At 49.6% G+C, this 19,362-nt stretch overlaps 1 protein-coding gene across 2 annotated transcripts in view; it reads right to left on the bottom strand.

The window, feature by feature from the left end:
• Nucleotides 1–2,285: 2,285 nt before the first annotated feature.
• STAT3 (signal transducer and activator of transcription 3) overlaps nucleotides 2,286–19,362 on the bottom strand; it is a 41,582-nt gene continuing 24,505 nt past the window's right edge. Inside the window, exons 7-24 of one of the 2 annotated variants that reach the window (XM_077315161.1) lie at nucleotides 18,039–18,133; nucleotides 17,441–17,592; nucleotides 16,387–16,545; nucleotides 15,145–15,237; nucleotides 13,016–13,075; nucleotides 12,479–12,508; nucleotides 11,813–11,906; nucleotides 11,666–11,713; nucleotides 11,129–11,212; nucleotides 10,614–10,712; nucleotides 10,378–10,513; nucleotides 9,103–9,155; nucleotides 8,923–9,017; nucleotides 8,229–8,368; nucleotides 7,256–7,468; nucleotides 5,215–5,257; nucleotides 4,604–4,716; nucleotides 2,286–4,085 (exon numbers count right to left, since the gene is read on the bottom strand). In XM_077315161.1, coding sequence (XP_077171276.1) covers nucleotides 4,030–4,085; nucleotides 4,604–4,716; nucleotides 5,215–5,257; nucleotides 7,256–7,468; nucleotides 8,229–8,368; nucleotides 8,923–9,017; nucleotides 9,103–9,155; nucleotides 10,378–10,513; nucleotides 10,614–10,712; nucleotides 11,129–11,212; nucleotides 11,666–11,713; nucleotides 11,813–11,906; nucleotides 12,479–12,508; nucleotides 13,016–13,075; nucleotides 15,145–15,237; nucleotides 16,387–16,545; nucleotides 17,441–17,592; nucleotides 18,039–18,133 — 1,763 coding nt within the window. In that variant the 3' untranslated portion in view covers nucleotides 2,286–4,029. Of the gene's footprint in view, nucleotides 4,086–4,603; nucleotides 4,717–5,214; nucleotides 5,258–7,252; nucleotides 7,469–8,228; nucleotides 8,369–8,922; nucleotides 9,018–9,102; nucleotides 9,156–10,377; nucleotides 10,514–10,613; nucleotides 10,713–11,128; nucleotides 11,213–11,665; nucleotides 11,714–11,812; nucleotides 11,907–12,478; nucleotides 12,509–13,015; nucleotides 13,076–15,144; nucleotides 15,238–16,386; nucleotides 16,546–17,440; nucleotides 17,593–18,038; nucleotides 18,134–19,362 lie in introns of both variants that reach the window. The other variant, XM_077315160.1, reaches the window with a different exon arrangement.

Genomic DNA, 19,362 nt, shown 5'->3' on the forward strand with positions numbered 1-19,362 from the left:
AGGCTGAGAGAGCCCCATGCAGCCAGCTCAGTGACGTTGAGCTAGTCACAGTACTGTCAGAGTCCTGTGAGGGAGGTGAGGCTGAGAGAGCCCTGATATTCCTGCTCGGTCAGAACAGCTTTATCAGGGCTGTGGCGAGCCCAAGGTCACCCAGCTGGTTGCATGTGGAGGAGGAGCAGGGAATCCAACCCAGCTGGTCAGATTAGAAGTTCGCACTCCTAACCACTACACCAAGCTGGCTCTTTTAAGAAGGCAGCTGCCTATCAATCTCTAATTTTGATATATTTATTTTCTTCACTATGTCCCCTCCCCAGCCCAGGGAATTAAACCCAAACAAATGGCAACCACATAAACTAAGCTTCTTATTCCTGTTAGGTCCTTGAATCAGCTAAAGATCTTCATTCTGTTGTATAACAATTCGCTGCTTGCCCTCTACCTCTATGTAAGGACTGCTAGAAGAGTTGATTTTCACACCCCACTTGAATGAGTCTCAACAAGGCTACATGTGGAGGAGCGGGGAATCAAACCTGGCTTGGCAAATTAGAAGCCGCTGCTCTTAAGCACAATGCCACACGGGTAATTTCCATTTCAATGTATCTGGGGAAGTGTGTGTGTGCACACAAAAGCGTATACCTTGGAATCAAACTTGGTCCTAAAGGTGCAGCTGGAATTGAGCCAGGACAATACTGTGTTCTTAACAGCAGAGGGAGCTCTTTCACTGCAGCTCTCTCTCCTCCTCAGGGCTGCAGCAAAAGCTAAAGGCAGACCCACAGAGATAAACAGACTGTGCTGTAGGCCCATAGCCAGAAATGTGAGGGGCAATTTTTTTTGTTAAGGAGGCAGTAAGGGCAGCCAAGACTCTCCTTGGGTAGCCAACCTCTTAAGTGGTTTTTCTGCCTTGCTTTTCACTACCCTAAGGAGTCTCAAAGCAGCATACAATCTCATTCCCCCCCCCTCCCCACAGCAGACACCCTTGTGAGGGAGGTGAGACTGAGAGTGCTGCTCTGTGGGAACAGTGCTATCAGGACTGTGACTGGCACACAATAATAGTCATCTGGCTTCCAGTATTTGATGCTTCCTCAGGAGGCGCTGGGTTCTCCATCTTTGGAGATTTTTAAGCAGAGGCTGGGTAGCCATCTGACAGAGAGGCTGATTCTGTGAAGGCTCAAGGGGGTGGCAGGTGACAGTGGATGAGCGAGAGGGTTGTGAGCGTCCTGCATAGCGCAGGGGGTTGGACTAGATGACCCAGAAGGTCCCTTCCAACTCTATGATTCTATATAGGACTTGCATCCAGTTTTAACATTGAGAGGCTCGCAGGCAGACAGCTGCCCCGCCAAATAATTAATTGTTTGGCATGAGCCAAACATCAGCCAAGGAGGTGGTGGAGGTTATCATGGAACCAGCAATCCCCCCCCAAGGAGAGTGTGGGAAGCACAGGGGGCAACCAGCATGCTCCTCTGAGGAAGCCCAGCATCCCTATTAGTCTGCTTTCCTGGAATTTGGGCACCAGTCACCACATTCCCCTCTCCCATGGCACAGCCACCCAGTGGTGGCAGCTGCTGCTCACAGCACATGGCAATGCAGCAGCAGAGCTCAGTGGTAGCCACCTAACACCCACATGCACAGCACACACCCGACACCCACATGTGCACCTATCGCAGCACCATCATACCGCACGCTACCTGCCTGGCCCCGCCACCACCACCCACCTCCTAAAGCCAGCTCTTGTTGCTTGCAGCCAGTGCCACAACCATGAGGCTAGTGGGCAGGCTGGGCAAATCTGAGGAGGCATGAGGAGAAGAAGGAGAGTTGGTTCTTATATGCCACTTCTTTCGACCCAAAGGAGTCTCAAAGCGTCTTACAATCACAGAATTGAACCTGGCTCGCCAGATTAGAAGTCCGCACTCCTAACCACTACACCAAGATGGAGGGGTGTCACCTGGAGTTTTCGCACCTGAATGTTGACTTCAGGGAGGGGAGATGGGTTTGGAGATATAGGGGTGCTTGGGAGGCATGCTTTAGTCTTAGCAAGGTATCGGAGAAACCCTCTTTCGCTTGCTCCTGAATAAAGAGAATTCTTTCACCAAGAGTCTGCTTATTGGGAATATCAACAGGATCTTCATACTTATGCTAGAGTCCTCTACCTAGAGTTCTCAGTGAGAAGAGTGGACTATGTGTAAACCAAATACATGATGCCTTTCCCCACCCCCCTGGTCTTCTCCCCAGTCTTTCTGCTTTCTGTATCATACAACGATAATACACACAAAACACTCAGTGCTACTCTCTCAGAAAGAAAAAGTGGCTTTGGAACATTTATTTTAGAGAAAGTCGAAGCTTGTAGATACAGCAATAAAATATACAAAAAAAAAAAAGAGGTTAAATCGTTTATGGTCTAGACAGGGAAGGGTATGCTTGATAATAAGGCGCAGAGTGGCATGAACAAGCAATTTGGTTAGAAGAAACCAGGGCAGCTTCGCTCCGGTCTGAATGCTTCTAGTTTGGCATTACAAAAAAAATAAAGGCGACAATCCCCGTCCCTAACGGCGAACGTTCCAGCAGGGAACAGGTTAACCTAAAAAGCTTTGGCTACAGCCTCTCCTAATCCCCTGCCCAAACACCTCCTCTAATACTGGAGAGCTCGCCCCACAGCTGAAATTTGCTCAGCATCTTGTCTCGCACTGGAGAGCCAACGTCCCAATTGAGCAGAGGCAAGCCACAAAGTCACAGCGAGAGGCGGAGAGAGGCACCGAGAACACTGATGAGTCTTACACAGGCCTTTCACGACAGATCGGGATATAAGGATTTTGCAAGGAGAAAAGCCTGGTGAGGCAAGGGAATGAAACTGGATCTTTGGGTTGTCCTCCTAAACCCACCATTTAGATTTACTCCTGACGCACTCGGGACATGGGTGGAAAAGCTCCCTCAAAGCAAGACATATTGAGAGGTGGTTCCACGTGGCCTGTTTCTGCAGAATGATGCTGGACTTCCCCTGGTGGTCTCCCATCCAAGTCCTAAGCCCTGCTTTAGCTTCCCAAGCTGACCAGCCTGGGGCATCCAGATCAGGACGCAACCAGGATACCGGGAGCCCAATGCTGGCGGCGAGAAGCAAATGGGTGAGCGGCCAATTCAGAGAGCCCTGCCTTACTGGCGGCGGAGGGAGGCCTCAGGCTGAGAAGCCGGCAACTCCCTGCAGTGTGAAGCCACCCCAGCTGTACAATATGAGACAACGGCGGGGAAAGAAAGTGACTCGGATTCGAATCCCTCCCTCTGACGTGGTTATACTGCACTGGTTCTACTCGCAGTCCCTTTCCCCCATCTTTCGGAGCGGTACAGCGAGGGGTAGGAGCCCCCAGCATCAGTGTCAAAGTGCAAAGTCATCCAGCTGAGCAGGCAGCCGCCGTTACCTGAGAACTGCCTGCTTCACGGTGTCGTTGCATTCTTCTTTTAAATTTCGGTTTTGCACCCCTTAACAAAGCAGAAGGCGGGGCAAACTGAGGCTAGATCTTTATTAGGGATTTCAAAAGTGCTGATTGGGAAAAGGCTCCCCTCTCCCTTCCTCCCCTGGGTTGATGCACAACTTGTTCAGGGGGGTGGGGTGGGGGAAGGATCCTACTTGCGCGTTCAGGAGACCCAGTCTCTTAGTTGCTGCATACAGCTGGATGTTAGCAAGAGCCGGAGAAGCAGCGTTTTCGGGGGCATGCGCCGAATGTGTACAGGAAGCCGAGAGGCACAAACAAAGAGCGGGTGCAAAGAGGCACTTGGTCTACCAAAACGCGTACACAGAGAGACTCCTTTAACAAATAGCTTTATACATACGGAAAAATAATTTTTTTTTTCTTCTCAAAAACTAAAAAGAGGACTCTCCCCCTCCAGTCGAGCCGCGCTGCTGCTGGCCGCAGGAGATCCCACGACTGGGGGGTCTCTTGCCGAGTCGGTGGCGGTGTGGGTGGGCTCCAGGAGCAGACGGGAGGAGGAGGAGCTCTTTCATGCCAGGAAGCCAGGAACGGTCAGCTGACGAGGCGGGGCCGGTCACATGGGCGAGGAGGCGCACTCCGGGGTCAGCTCCATGTCGAACTGCAAGGATTCTGCGGGAGGGGCGGGGGAAAGAGAGGGGGGGGGGCGTGTTTCAGCAGCGATACGGAAGACCCTCGACAACCAGTTCTGACCCTGCAGAGCTTGAGGGGCTATGGGCCTTTTTTTCAATTTCACGTGTACATGGGGGGTGGGGGGGGAAGGACGCTGTAGGAGGGCCATCTGGTCACAGATGACTTGTGATGACCTCACAAGTCAGGGCTTTAAAGCACCTTTAAAGACCTTCAGAGGGATTCCCTAGAGCAGAGATAGTCAACCTGGGGTCCTCCAGATGTCCATGGACTACAATTCCCATGAGCCCCTGCCAGCTAACGCTGGCAGGGGCTCATGGGAATTGTAGTCCATGGACATCTGGAGGACCACAGGTTGACTACCGCTGCCCTAGAGGTCTCCCCTCCAAATACTAGCCCGGGTCGACCCTGCTTAGCTTCCAAGCTCCGAGGAGATCAGGCTAGCCTGGACCGGGGCACACGACTGTGGAATCCAGCACCACCGCAGGCCATGCGCTCACCAAACTGGCCGCTGGCGTTCCCCTCTGCTGCTTCGCCGTTGTTGCCGAAGTGGATCAGAGATTCGAGGGTGCGGGGGGACATGGGCAGCTCAATGGTGCTGCTGCACGTGGTCCTGGAAACAGAAAGAAAAGGGGAGGGGGGTTAAGGGGAGAAGAGAGAGCTGCTGTAGGGGCAGAGAGGTGTTGGGGATTGGCTGGAGATTTTGGGGGCGGAGCCTAGGGAAAGGGAAGGACCCTCCTGGTACATAATGCCATGTTCTTTGGCCAGAGCTAGGGGGTTTATTTTGGGGGGGCCTGGCTCCAACCCCACAACACGCACCCTGTGAGGCAGGTGGGGTTGAGAGAGCTCGGAGAGAATGGGGACCGGCCCACGGGCACCCAAGCTAGCCTCATGTGTCTCAAAGATGCTCACAATCGTCTTTCCCTTCCCCTCCCCACAACAGGCATCTTGTGAGACAGGTGGGGCTGAGAGACCTCTGAGAGGTGACCGGCCCAAATTTAGCCAGCAGGCTTCACGTGGAGAAGGGGAGAACCAAACCTGGCTCTACAGATTAGAGGGCGCTGCTCTTAACCACTACGCTACGCTGGCTCTCTGCAGAGGGAATACTTACGGGGTCACGCAGATGAACTTGGTCTTCAGATAGGGAGCAGTGCCTGTTTGGGGAGAGGGGGAGAAAGCTTCTCTTAGATGATGCATCCCACAGAACAGAAAGGAGTTCCCCTCTTTGAACTTCAGCTCCTTCTGCTACTTCCCACAAATGAGGATTTAGAGATGCGTCTTTCGGGGACATGGTGAAGGATACGCAGAGGCAAGCTAACAGCGAGATGAAATCAGAATCTGCTGTGTGTCTTTTTAAAGTCTTTCTAAAATATTTTGCTACAATGTGTTACTGATGTTATGCTGTGGCCATCGTTTTGTGGCTGGCTCCGCCTACTGCTGCCGCCATTTTTTTCTGCGCGCTCCATGCCATGTCAGAATTCCAAACGTACCCACTGTGCAAAAAGAACACACCCAACCAGTATTAAAATGGATTGTGATTGCTAAGCATATGGCAACAGCTGCCAGGATTTTATAGGCATCAAAATGGGAGAAGGAATCTTTACCAGATTTTACAGAATGGTCAAATTAAACGAGGAAATCTGTGTCGATGGCAAAATGTACATATTTGATGAAATACAGATCAATGCCAGATTTTAATACAGAGTGGAGTCCAAGATTAGAATATATCGATTGATAAAGCAGAAAAGAATGTATGTGCTATATTCTATTCAGGAATAGAACGGGCGCTAGATTGGGGTGGGTGAGTGAAAGAAGTCTGTGGATGGCCTCTCCCTCCTGTTAGGGCCTGGAAAGCCAGCAGGCTGGAGGCCCTGGGCAGGGAATTCACTGGCAGGGGCAACTCTCATGCAACAGGGATCTGCAGCCTCAGGGGGAAGTGGGAGGAGGAGGGGGTGGTCAGGGGTGGGGGACAGAAGGTGATTGGCTGGCCACTGGACAGACAGGCAAGCCGGTTGGAGGAGGCACTCAGGGGCGGGACAATTGCCCTGAGTGGGTGTTAAGCACTGAGTGGCACTTAAGCCATGAGACCAGCTCCTCCTCCAAGGCCTTACCAGAAATATTACGTGGAACAGATGACGGAAATATAAACTGGAGGGGGAAAAATGTTTTTTGAAAAATGTATAAGCTATACTGTGGCATATATAATATTTACATTCCTAGTTCTCTAAATGAAATGTGTAGCCGCCTGCAAGTCTTTTTCTTTTTTCTTTTAATATAAATAAAATATATATTCCACTGTATTGAGGATATTGCCTGGTATCACTTTGGAATAGTTTCATGATTGTTATAGGAATGATTGTAGTGTTTGAACAAAGTATAATTAGCGATTTCACGGAATCATAGAATAACAGAGTTGGAAGGGACCTCCTGGGTCATCTAGTCCAACCTCCGCACAATTTGTTTAAAGCCTATTCGCAGTGGTTTCTTAATTATGTATTTCCATTCAATAATGACAGGATTCCAGATGTGCCGGCAGGCTCAAAGGGGGTTGTTGTTTTTTTTGCTACAGACACCTCTACCCCACCAAAGGGCAATCAACAAAACTAACACCACTGCTGGAAATGCCATGAAAAAGCAGGGTCTTTTTCCCATACGTGGTGGAGGTGTGGGAAAGTAAAGAAATTCTGGGCAAAAGTACATGCTGTACTTGAAGAGATGCTGAAGGTCACATTCCCTATGAGAACAGAATATATGTTGTTGAGCTTGTGTCCAGACTCACTTTCCTCTCAAGCCAAAGTCGTCTTCTTTTATGCAATGACGGCAGCAAGATGAGTACTGGCTAAGAACTGGAAAGCCCCAGAAATACCAGCTATTGAGTCATGGATGGACAAAGTTGCTGGTCTTTCGAAAACAGAGAAACGTACATCCACAGTTAACAAAAAGCCATTGGAAGATTTCCAGGAGTGATTGTCAAAGGAAGGCTTAAGAAAATATCAGGGACCAGGATGGGACGAGGGACAGGGATTTATTGTAAGCAACTGGTTTTCTTCTCCTTTGTATACTTAAAAAAAAGAAGAAGATAAGAATGATAACAAAACTAACACCGTATTGGGATCTTACTAGGGGGAATGGCGCAGAAAGTCAACAACTACCTGGGTCGGTCGCTTCGGGGTGCTCCTGGCTCTCGGGGCGGCAGTATTTTCCAAAGGCCTCTTCTTTGGGGATATCGGGGTACAAGTAGACGAGAGGGGAGACCAGGATGTTGGTGGCGTCCATGATCTTGTAGCCCATGATGATCTCAGCAAAGGACATGCTGTTCAGCTGCTGCTTGGTGTAGGGCTCTACGGACTGGATCTGGGTCTTCCCTGCAGCAAGGGGAAGCAATGAGCAGAAAAAAAGAAATTAACAGGCACACTCCAAAAAGGAACAATGTAGACAATTGTTTGGCCAAAACTGGGGGGGGGGGGGGAGGAGCCAAGATCTACGAGAAGAATAGTTAAAAAATGACTGAAAACTAAGTAAATCACAAGCTGGGAAAGGAAATTATCTCCAGACAACGGAAAAAGCGAGCAATAGCCTAGCCATTGGTTGAGCCTGCTGTGATGTCACTGCATTCTCAAGAACGTTGGTGAGGGGAAGGCTGCCTGAAGCGGAATGCTCACAGACAGCACAACTTGCGGGAAAAGTTTAAGATCAGTTTGGCTGTGAGAAAAAATATCACACTGGGTCTAGGGAAAGGAGGAGTTTGTTATGGGGAGATAAAGAAGCTCTGGGGAGCCATGGGCCAGAGAGTCAAGGAAGCACAGACTAAACTTCGCATACTGATGTGAATCAAACACCCAGCTCTGTCTTTTTAAGCTCAACTTTCTACACTTAACGGACTTTGGTACACCGCTTGCAAACAAAACCGTGCCAGCCCGTCATTTCCTATTCATGCAAGGAATACAGACCGCAGAAGCGGCAAACTTGCGCTACTAATCCTTGCATCCTGTAAAGGCACGTGAAGCGATTCAACTACAGGTCAGTGGCAGAGTACAAGCCAGTGGCAGAGCATTCCCTCTCCAGGCTTTGTCCCTGCTCACTCTAGCGAAGGATTGCAAATCTACATGGGACTAAACTGCTTACCGCTGATGTCCTTTTCCACCCACGTGAAGGTGATCCCACCTTCCTTGCTGCTTTCGCTGAAACGTAAGAGAAAGGTGCCAGGGGGCTTCGTGCTCAAGATGGCCCGCTCTCGCTCTTTGCTGATGAAACCCATGATGTACCTGGGAAAGACAAACCCCAGTGTTGCTCCTTTGATATTTTCAAACCTGCCTCTTGCTCTCTATGGGCATCAAGCTGCAACAAAGCCCTCCGGCCATGGAAGCTCTCAGACAGGGTCCCCAACATGGTTCCTGTGGGCACTGTGGTACCCACCAAGTGTCTTTAGAAAGTAGGCAGGGGCCACGTAGGGCTTTTCCCAGACAGAATTTCTGATTGGTCATAACAACAACAATTTTATAGCCTGCTCTTCCTGGTTGGCTCAGGGCAGGTAACAAGAAGGCATATAAAAGGAATGAAGTTATATTGGTAACAATTAAAGTTTTATCATTAAACTGCCTCCATGAAGTTCTCATAAAGGGGAGCTCCATCTCTGCTGGGCAGCTGGTGTTTTGTGGATGGCGCATTGCTGATTTTGCAAGGAGGGGAGGGCTCACATTTTCTCTGTGTTCGTTTCCTGGCCTCCACCGTAGGCCTGGCGGAACAGCTCTGTCTTGGGGGTCTGATTGGCTGGGCAGATTGAACTACCCTTGGCCTAGGGGGACAAGGCTCAACTCACCCTTCGTTCCAGAGGGCCAGGATGTATTTCTTCACCAGGTCAATGATGTTATCCAGCCAGACCCAGAAAGAGAAGCCTTTGCCAGCCATGTTCTCCTAGACAAAACAGCAGAGCCACGTGAGCAAACCGGAATCTCATCCGGGCCCAGGCGCCCCACGGCTGCTCTCCCAAAGGGCTTACCTTGCAGAACTTGGCCCAGGTTATCTGACATCCGGAGTAATTGACTCCCGGCCCTGGAATGCGGGGGGAGGGGGGAAAGAGAAGCAATCAGGATGAACGTCAGCCTAAAAATCTTCCCTGGAGGGTGCTCCCAAATGAGAGCAGACCCTGCAGGGTGGAACTGTTTGAGTTTTTAAGATTTTAATTATTTATTTATTGTACGTAAGAGCCTCTTGTTGGGCAGAGTGGTAAGGCAGCAGACATGCTGTCTGAAGCTCTGCCCATGAGACTGAGAGTTCGATCCCAGCAGCCGGCTCAAGGCTGACTTAGCCTTCCTCCTCCTTCCGAGGTCGGTAAAATGAGTACCCCAGCTTGCTGGGGGGGTAAACGGTAATGACTGGGGAAGGCGCTGGCAAACCACCCCCGTATTGAGTCTGCCATGAAAAACGCTGGAGGGCATCACCCCCAAGGGTCAGACATGACTCGGTGCTTGCACAGGGGACACCTTTACCTTTATTGTACACTGTACATTTGTACTTTTTATACTTTTTGATGTAACTGACTGAATTTGGGAGAAAGGTTGGGTAAGTGATGATGATAATAATGATAATAATGATACTAAATTTTTTTTTTTTGGGGGGGGTGCCTGGCATCCAGCATGACAGTGCTTCATACACGGCTGTGGCAATCCGTTGTCCAAAAGAGCGTATCCAAGAAGCACCCCTGCCAGTCCGAATGAATGCTTGCGAGCTGGGATTTGAAAAGGACCCACAGGCATCCCCCTTGAACCATCAGTTGTTTTTTTTATAAAACTTATATCCCATCACTCTTCCCTTATCAGGGCCACCAAGGCAGCTAACGGAATTCCAGAGCTAGGAGAAGGCCTCGGCCTCCTTGGCCCATTGTTGGCCGTCCAGAGGAACTGGCTGGCCCCTGTGTGAGACAGGAGGCTGGACAAGATGGACTCCTGGTCTGATCTGGAGAAGATGGACCAATGGTCTGATCCAGCAGGGCTCTTCTTATGAATTTATCGGGGAAGGACCTAGCCTCTCTGTCCTGTTGTTGGCCCTCCAGAGGAACTGGCTGGCCCCTGTGTGAGACAGGATGCTGGACTAGATGGACCCCTGGTCTGATCCTGCAGGGCTCTTCTGATGTTCTCAAACTAAAGCATGCATAATAGAACCACCCTCCAAAAACAATTAAAACCAAAAACAAACAAACAACCCCCCCCACCCCAAAACATCATTAAACCAATTAAGATCAGAGCTAAAACACAGAAATAGCAGCATCCATTACCAAGTAGTTTCTCAGCGAGAGTCGTCAGCTGCTCTATGCTGAGTCCCCGCTTGGTGGTGGAGGAAAACTGCCAGCTGAGCACTTCGGCCACCTGGTCCCACGTGCCGATGGGCGGCTTGGTGAAGAAGTTTACGTTCTGCCAACGGGAAAGAAGAGCGTTGGAGTCGGGAAGGGGCAGGGAGAGAGAAGCCCCTTTCTCCCTCCGCCACGCCGAGGCCCCTAGAGTCCCAGCATACCTTGGGGTTATTCGTCAGCATGTTGTACCACAAGATGGACGCCCAGGCGTTCGGCATCTGGCAAATGTTGGAGATGACCACCACAGGAAGCGAGTGGGTCTGGGGTGAAGAAAGGAACAGAGGTGGTGAGCACCAACAAATCTGCTTCCCTCCCGGCTTCCGTTGCCTCCGTCAGACAACCAAAAGCATTTGTTATGTGGGAATGTGCCTGGGTTTTGGTGCCAGGGGGTTCTGAGGGAGAGGGATTGGAAGCATCATAAATCTGGGCTGCAGCATGCAGCCCTTAGTTTTGGCAAAGAGTTTCCATGTTCCTGTTTCGTTAGCCCTTTAATAAAGAGATTTCTGTAACCAAGAGTCTGCTTCTTGGGAGCATTTGACTGGTACGCGACACAGAGGAGGGATTTGAACCTGTGCCTCCCCCCTTTAATACTGCACCACACTGGCTCACACCCCAACCAGGGACAAATCCCAACCACGAAGAAGAGAAGGCTGGGCCCAGCTCTTGCAGAGCTTACCTCCAGGTCAATCTTCAGGCCCTGGTGGTAAACTTCTGTCTCGAAGGTGATGAGGTGGAGCTCTTCTGTGACGATTAGAGAAGCCTGAACAGGGAGGAGGGAAGAGAGAAATCGGGAAGGGTTTATCAAGGTCATTTTTGGAAATCCTTATTTCATCTCTGAAACCACTCTGGTGAGGCAGCTTAAGCTGAGAGATGGGGGGGGGTACTCTCAAGGCCACCTAATGAATTCGGGGGCCTCATTGGAATCTGGGCCCTCACAGCTAAGCCCCACAAAAGGCCATCTTGCTTTCTCCCAGGGAGATATTTGTGTTGCAGCGGAAAATTGGGTATAAACGCTTCCGTACTAGGGCTACTGTCTGAACACCTCTGGGATAGTCTCTGAACTAGTCCGGAAGACTCCAAAGAGATGTCCTAGTGCTTTGGAGGAGGAAATGATTTAGAAGAAAGCCGGAAGTCCATTGCCTGCATGTTCACCAGAGCCGACAAGGAAACAAACATTCCATTTTGCACGGACAGGGGGACGGGGTCAACTCACGTCACAGTTAGCTCTTCCTCCATTGCCGCATCTCTGCTCCCGCAGCGTCTGTGGAGAGACGGTCGGAATTAGACACAGCGTGGCCAGCGACCACCCAGGGATCACCAAGGGTTAGAAGGGAGAGCGCCAAACATTTCAGCCCCTCACCAGGTGCTTGAACTCCGCAGACAGGCTTCCGTTGTTAGACTCCTCCATGTTCATCACCTTGGTGTTGGTGCCCAGGATGTTAAATTTCCGAGACCTTGGGTGGGGGAAAGGGGGATGAGAAATTAAATCCCTTGCGGATTAAATAGGTTTTTCACACTGCTCTCAATAGAGTAGCAGGGGAGGCTGCCTTATATCCCACCCCCCATAGATCAGGCAGTCTAAATCTGCTCTGGGTCTCCAACCTCAGGGATGATAAAACTGGCCTTGGGCCTGGCCTGGTGTAATGCTTTGCCTGAGGAAATCAGGGCCAAGGACTACATTGTGTTATCCGTTTCATTTATAGAACATCCTTCCATTGTGGGTGTGTTAAAGACATTCAAAGCTTCTTCCAGCGTATGGCGACCGTATGAATTAACACCCTCCAAAACAATAAAATCAGATTTTATTGCGCTACTTCAGACCAACACGGCTGCCCATTTGGATCCACCCTCCAAAATGTCCTCTTGTTAACCAGCCTTGCAAACCGAGGCCCACCACGGCTTCCTTGCTGGAGCCGACCCGTTTCACGTTGGGCCTGCCTGCCGCTTTAGATTTTTCTTAGCGCGCGTCCATTGTTGAGTTTGGACAAAAAGGAGACGTCCACAGGTTAGGAGGTCTTGAACTTACCCGCGGAGTGCGGCCACTTCACCAGAATCCCTGTGGGAGAAACAGAGCACAGAACTTTGTTTCCAGAAAGAGTCCGGGATGGGTGGGCTTATGTTTATGCAACACAAAATCAACACAGAATCCAGGCAGGGCCACAACAGAAGCAAGGGGGGGCTGGATAGAGGGCTGCAGAGAAGAGGGGGGCAAAGGATGCAGGGGGGTTGGAGTGCAGGGATGAGAACAGGCAGTGAGTTGGGGCAGGCTGGTCTTTAGGGAATTAAACAATACAGAATCTTTTAAAAATCCCACACACTCTAATGAAGCTCCAAGCAAAACATTGGCAAAAGCATTAATCCTTGCGACAGCTGCTGCTGCCAAGCCAAACCGGCAGGTGCCGCACCTCTCCTTTTGGGAGATTTTATCGCCGCCAACCCAAATCAGAAATGGAGATCTCTATTTTGGACCGATGGGGCTATTTGACACCTACGTCATCCACAGACAAACAAGAGACCCGCACAGAGGCACACCCTCCCTTGTTGCAAAGCGATTTTGACCTACTTGTCGATGCAGACTTTGATTTTCAGCTGGTAGTTCAGCTCCGGAAACTTGACTAATAACCTGCCAATAAATAATAAATAATAAATAATAAATAATAAATAATAAATAATAAATAATAAATAATAAATAATAAATAATAAATAATAAATAATAAATAATAAATAATAAATAATAAATAATAAATAATAAATAATAAATAATAAATAATAAATAATAAATAATAAATAATAAATAATAAATAATAAATAATAAATAATAAATAATAAATAATAATTTATGTGAGGTTCTGTAGAGGTTCCCACCTCTCTTCTGCCCCCTTCTGCCACTCATTTATTTTCTCTAGGCTGAGCTAGATTCCAGTGAAAGCATCTGCCTAAATGCCCAGCCCAACGTGGTGGGTCCCCACTGGCAAACATACAAAGCAAACGTCCAACAAGCATACACAGTCAGCCCAGTGGGTCATGCAGCTCATACCGTCTCCTCTGGTGGGCAGCAGGAGACCCTCCTGAAAGTGGTCTTTCCCAGCACCCCTGAAGTGCAGGAGACAGGGGGATGCCCCGGAAACTTCTGCATGCCAACCATGCGCTCCTCCACTCAGCCACAGCTCCTTTGGGTCACACAGTAACACCCAGGCTTACCCTGCACTGTCAATCCTGTTATTCTCTCAGTTCAGATATTGAGAGTTTCACTCTGCAGAATTGGGACTTCACTCCTGATACTTAACTTGCATGGAACAACTGAGAATCTCTCCTCCCACTATGCCCCTAGAAGAACTTTAAGATCTTCTAATACCAACATGTTGGTGGTCCCTGGCCCAAAGGAAGAACGTCTGGCCTCAACCAGGGAGCGGGCCTTTTAGGCCGTGGCCCCAAACTGGTGGAATCAGCTGCTTGTCAAGCCCCGGGCTCTGCTGGAACCTGCTAAGTTCTGCAGGGCCTGTAAAACAGTGCTTTTCCACCAGGCCTTTGGTTGAAACCAGAACAAGCTGGCAGCCAATAAAATCTACGGGCCTGCCTTCATTAATCTCTGGGCTATTCATTGAATTAGAACGCGATTAGCATAATCATACTGCCCATGAAAGGGACCAGGAGGCGGAGCGACAAATGGTCGAGGCAAAAGCCACGGAGCACTGTAGATGTTTGATCCTGTTTTAACTGTCATTTTATAAACAATGCATGTATGACGCATGATGTGAACCATCGGCTTGAGGGGAGGGGCAGAACACTGAAACCAATAAAATAAGGGAATTCATGAAGAGCTACTTGATTTGTTTGTTTGTTTCGTCTTTGTGTGGAAGGTCAAGCAATTTTGTTCTCTGGGATTCTGACCTGGCACATACGCACCGCCGCAATTTGGCCTTTGGTTATGCCTGCGTAGGAATGTGCCACTGGGTTGCACCCCTTTGCACCGTTTCGCCTGCTAATTCTTATTGCCTGATTGCCCATTTTTCCCTCCTGCTATTTTCAGATTAGATTTTATTGTACTCTTCCTCGGATACTTCCTTCTTTTAGTAAAGGAAACCTATCAGCTTTTAAATAGATCAAAATACTGTTGATAGAGGCTGCAGGATCTAGCCTAGGCTTTCTCAACCAGGGTTTTGTAAAATATTGGCATTTCTTGACAACCCTGGAAGGGTTTCCTGAATGGGTGGGAGTTAATTCATTTTATATATATTCTTTACATTTGTTAAACCTTTATCGGCTGATTTGACCCGCTCCCCTTCCCAAAATGGCCAATGATGGGCCTGGAGGGGGTGGGAAAGGGAGGGGCCTGGGTGGGTGTCTACACCAGGGGTAGTCAAACTGCGGCCCTCCAGATGTCCATGGACTACAATTCCCAGGAGCCCCCTGCCAGCGTTTGCTGGCAGGGGGCTCCTGGGAATTGTAGTCCATGGACATCTGGAGGGCTGCAGTTTGACTACCCCTGGTCTACACAGTTCTGCTTCCCAACCATATTCTGGAAGCTTCTCGAAGCCTGAGGAATGTTCCAGGGGTTTCTCAACAATAAAAATGTTGAGAAAGGCCACTCCAGTCTTTTTTGGTGCAGACTTTCAGCCCCTCATTGCAGCCCCGTCCTCACTCTTTCCCACCCCAGATTCTACACATGCAAGGATGCAGCCAAAAACTCACCGCACTTTCGTTGTGAACTGTACTCCCGTTTTGATCACTAGCGGGCGATCGGGGTGCATCGGCATACAGGGCTGCCTCTCCACCACAAACGCACTGCAAGGAGAGAGAAACCAGAAGTCAGAAGGGGAGAAAAAAAAAAGTCTAAACTCCCTCCCTTCACAAAAAGGCTCCAAGGTGGACTTACTCTCTGTAATATAGTGAGATTTTATTAGATTCAAGTGGGTGACCACGTTGGTCTGAACAAAATCAGAGTCCAGTGGCACCTTTTGCTTATATATTCCCACTGTCATGCTGGTCAGTTCGTACTCTGCTTGCACTCGAAAGCTCACGCCTTGAATAAATCTTTATTGGTCTTAAAGGTGCCCCTGGACTCTGATTTTGTTTTGCTGAGATTTTATTGTTTGTAGCCAAAGGCCATTACAATATACATGCAGTTAAAATCAACATCCGATCAAGCAATCAAACAGGATAAACAAAGGTATGGGAATAAATCGGATCCCGGTTAACACTAAGCCCTAAAAGGTTAAAAATATTAACGCTCTGATGGGGTACATTTGGCTAGGATTTTCCTTGTGGCCAGTGCAAACGCTGACACACTATAACCAATCAAAGGATTAGCATCTGATAATACAAAAAACCGATTTATCTGGGTTGGTGTAAAAAATTTGTCCCAGCAGAAATATAGTTATGAATTTAATCCTTGGTTTCATATATCTAAAGCATACTGAGAAAGGACTTCGACAGCAGGTTTGCCACAAATACATAAGTGAAAGGCTAAATGTACACAGGATTAATGACCAAGAAGTAAGGCCAAGGACAAGGTTTGAAAGCACAACTGGGTAAAGGCCATTCGGAGATTTTGCAAAGAGATGGTAACTAAATAATCAGACCTGAAATGGACTTTCTTAAATAGCTTACACAAGGGGGAGATATCAGACTGTGTATCTATCACATAAGGCAAATTAGACCTAGTCCTGTAAATTGGGTCCTTCTGACTGAGCTCCCAATAAACCGTTTGGGACGGAGTAACGTGCCCTGGTTTTGTTACAGCAAGAGAGTCAAAAAAGATCTGCATTCAAAATCGATACAAAACGTTGCCTAAAAAATAAATCGGCGGGATTCTTCCTATGATTTAATCCAAGATTTCCATGAGAGTGAATGGACTTTGCTCCTAATTGACGGAAAAGCTCTGCACACAGGTAGGCAGCAGGTAAGCCCCTGAAGGAGGAGGACAGGCAGTACCTTTTCATGAGGTTCCTGAACAACTCCACGATGCGCTCCTCCAGCAGGGGCCGGTGCTGAACGATGGGGTCACCCTTGTAGGAGACCTTCTGCTGGAGCTCCTCCAGTTTCTTGATTTGCTGGCGGGTTTGCAGCTGTGACTCTGCTAGGGACGTGATCCTGGGAACGGAGCACAGGGAAGGGCCTTGACATACACACGTGTAGCGCAAGAGTCTTCAATGTGGGGGGCTTCCCCCCCTCCTGATTGGCCTTTGAAATCATTGTGTTGGCAACATGACGACGGAGCTAGAGCAGTTCCGCAGGGCCCGCAAAAGGGAGCTCTTCCGCCAGGCATTTGGTCAAGGTATTAATTACTGTCCTGTTTGTTACTGTTATTCTTTTATCCCTTTGACATAGTCACTGAGTTTACTGTATTGAGTTATGCCGTTCATCCGCCTCAAGGTAAGCACCCTCTGCTCCAACTGGTAGCAGATCTCTAGGATCTTGGACCACGGGGAGAGAGGGAGGGGTCGGTCTCAGTCTTGCCACCAGAGAACGTTTTAACTGCAGAGGCTGTGGATTTCAGTTCTGCTTGGACATTGCCCCTGAATATGGAGGTTCCACTCAGTCCTCACAGCCAACAGCAGCTGCTGGAGGGCCAGAAGCAGCCTCTAAACTGGAGAGCGGAGTTTGATTCCCCACTTCTCCACAGGTGGCCTTGGGCCAGTCCTATTAGAGCTGTCCTTGCAGAGCAGTTCTGTCAGAGCTCTCTCAGCCCCACCTACCTCACTGGGTGTCTATTGTGGGGAAAGGAAGGGAAGGCGATTTGTAAGCTGCTTTGCCACTCCTTCGGGTAACGAAAGCAGGGTCTAAAAGCCAGCTCTTCTTCTCTCCCCTCCGCGAACCTGCCTAATACCTCTTTCAAAAAGCCAAACTAAGCTCTCCCTGTTTTATCCAGGACAGCAGCACACTCCTCCGCCTTCCCGCGCTCTCATGCTGTTTTGTCCCCCCAAAAGATGCACCAAGGGGTCCGCTTGGCAATACACGAAGGGGGGCCCGGCCGCTCGGGCCTCACCAGTTCTCGAGGCGGTCGAGGCAGATGTTGGGGGGGCCGCCAATGCAGGCGATCTGCTGCCGCCTCTTCCAGTCCGCCAGCTCCTCGTCCGCCAGGGTCTTCTGCACGTACTCCATGGCCGACAAGAGGCCCGCCAGCTCACTCACAATTCCCTGCGGGAGGGAGGAGAGGGCAGGGCTGGGGCCGCCTTGGTCTTAAGTCCAGGCACCCACCAGATCCCTCAGGGAGGACAACACAAATTGGTCGCCTGTGTGTTTCTGCTGCCGCGGGGGATGGGTGGGGGGTGGGTGGGAGGTTTCTGTTATGCCTGTGCTTTGCCCCCCCCTCCCCCCCCGCACTCGAATGCAGCCTTTCCCAAGCAGCCCGAAGGACCAAACTCAGAGGTTGCTGTTTCCTAGGCGGAAGGGACAGTCAGCAGGAAACCAAGAAGCCCAAATGCCTGATCTTTTCTGTTGGGCTCGCAAGTTGCAAAGCAAGGTAGGAGGGCACACGGTCAAAGGCTGCTGGGGAGCTCTGGCCCAATTGCACATGAGGATGGGGCTGTCTGGGACTGGGCCAAGGGGGAAGTAGGGAAGCCGCCTCCCCCACGTAACCTTACCCGTCGCATTTGATCCAGAGCCGTCAGCATCTGCTCCAGCTGCTGCATCTTCTGCCGTGTCACCGACTGGTTGTTCCCATTCAGATCTTGCATGTCTGAAAGGAGCACCACGGAGGAAGAAGCAAGAAGGCTTAGCACACCCTTGCAAAGGGGTCCCGCGATTTCACACACCTTCTTTGCCCACCTAACCCAGTCATTCTCTATCAGTGTTTTTCCAACAGGGTGTTAGGGTTCAGAGCGCCAGCTTCTAATCCGGCGAGCCAGGTTTGATTCCCCGCTTCTCCACATGCAGCCAGCTGGGTGACCTTGGGCTAGTCACAGTCCTGTTCGGGCTGTTCTCGCAGAGCAGTAATATCAAGGCTCTCTCAGCCCCACCTCCCTCACAGGGTGTCTTTTGTGGGGAGAGGAAGGTGATTTTAAACTGCTTTGAGACTCTTTCAGGTGGAGAAAAGGGGGTATAAAAACCAGCTGCTGTTGCTTTTCTTTGGAGGACTTTTTTTAACATGTGTATTTTAAAAATAATTAATTAACCCAGGGAGGAGACAGGACAGAGTGGCTTTCTGCTCATCTGTCTGTTCCGTGATGGCCTTGCTGAATTCACACACAGTGGAAAAGAAACGGGAGTAAGATCTCCCAAAGTTACAACTGATTTCCAAACCACATAGATCATTTCCCCTGAGGAGAATTGCTGCTTTGCATGTTGGGCTTTATGACAGCTGAGATGAACGCTTCCTTGTTTTGCTCAGGCAAGGTACAGCACACACAAAAATGAAACTAACTTCTTATTTAACAAGCGTTCCGTTTTATGAGTGATGCCATGCATACAGTAAACATGTGACTTTCCAGGGGTGTGGCAGGGAGGTGTGGCGAGCTGGCATCACTTCTGGGGTTACTTGAAGCCTGATGAATATTTCAGGGATTACTCCACAGGCAAAAGGTTGAGAAAGGCTGGTCTAGCCGATAAAGGCATGCATCCATCTTTGCCTTCTGCAGCTAAGCTTTCTCTCTTGGTTCATGCAGCTCTGATCCTGTTTCTCTGCACTCGTTACTGGTTCTTCTTCACTGCTTTTTTCACTGAGTTTAATACTCTAATGCAGGGGTAAGTCAACCTGTGGACCTCCAGATGTCCGTGGACTACAATTCCCATGAGCCCCTGCCAGCGTTCGCTGGGAATTGTAGTCCATGGACATCTGGAGGACCACAGGTTGACTACCCCTGCTCTAATACATTTCCGTTAATGGTTTTTGACCTTCTCTTCCTCCTCCATTTTTCTGGGGTAATTTGGCTAAATTAGAGGGTACAGCCTTTAGGAACAGCCCACTAT

This window comes from Paroedura picta, chromosome 16 (assembly GCF_049243985.1).
Source record: "Paroedura picta isolate Pp20150507F chromosome 16, Ppicta_v3.0, whole genome shotgun sequence".
NCBI lineage: Eukaryota > Metazoa > Chordata > Lepidosauria > Squamata > Gekkonidae > Paroedura > Paroedura picta.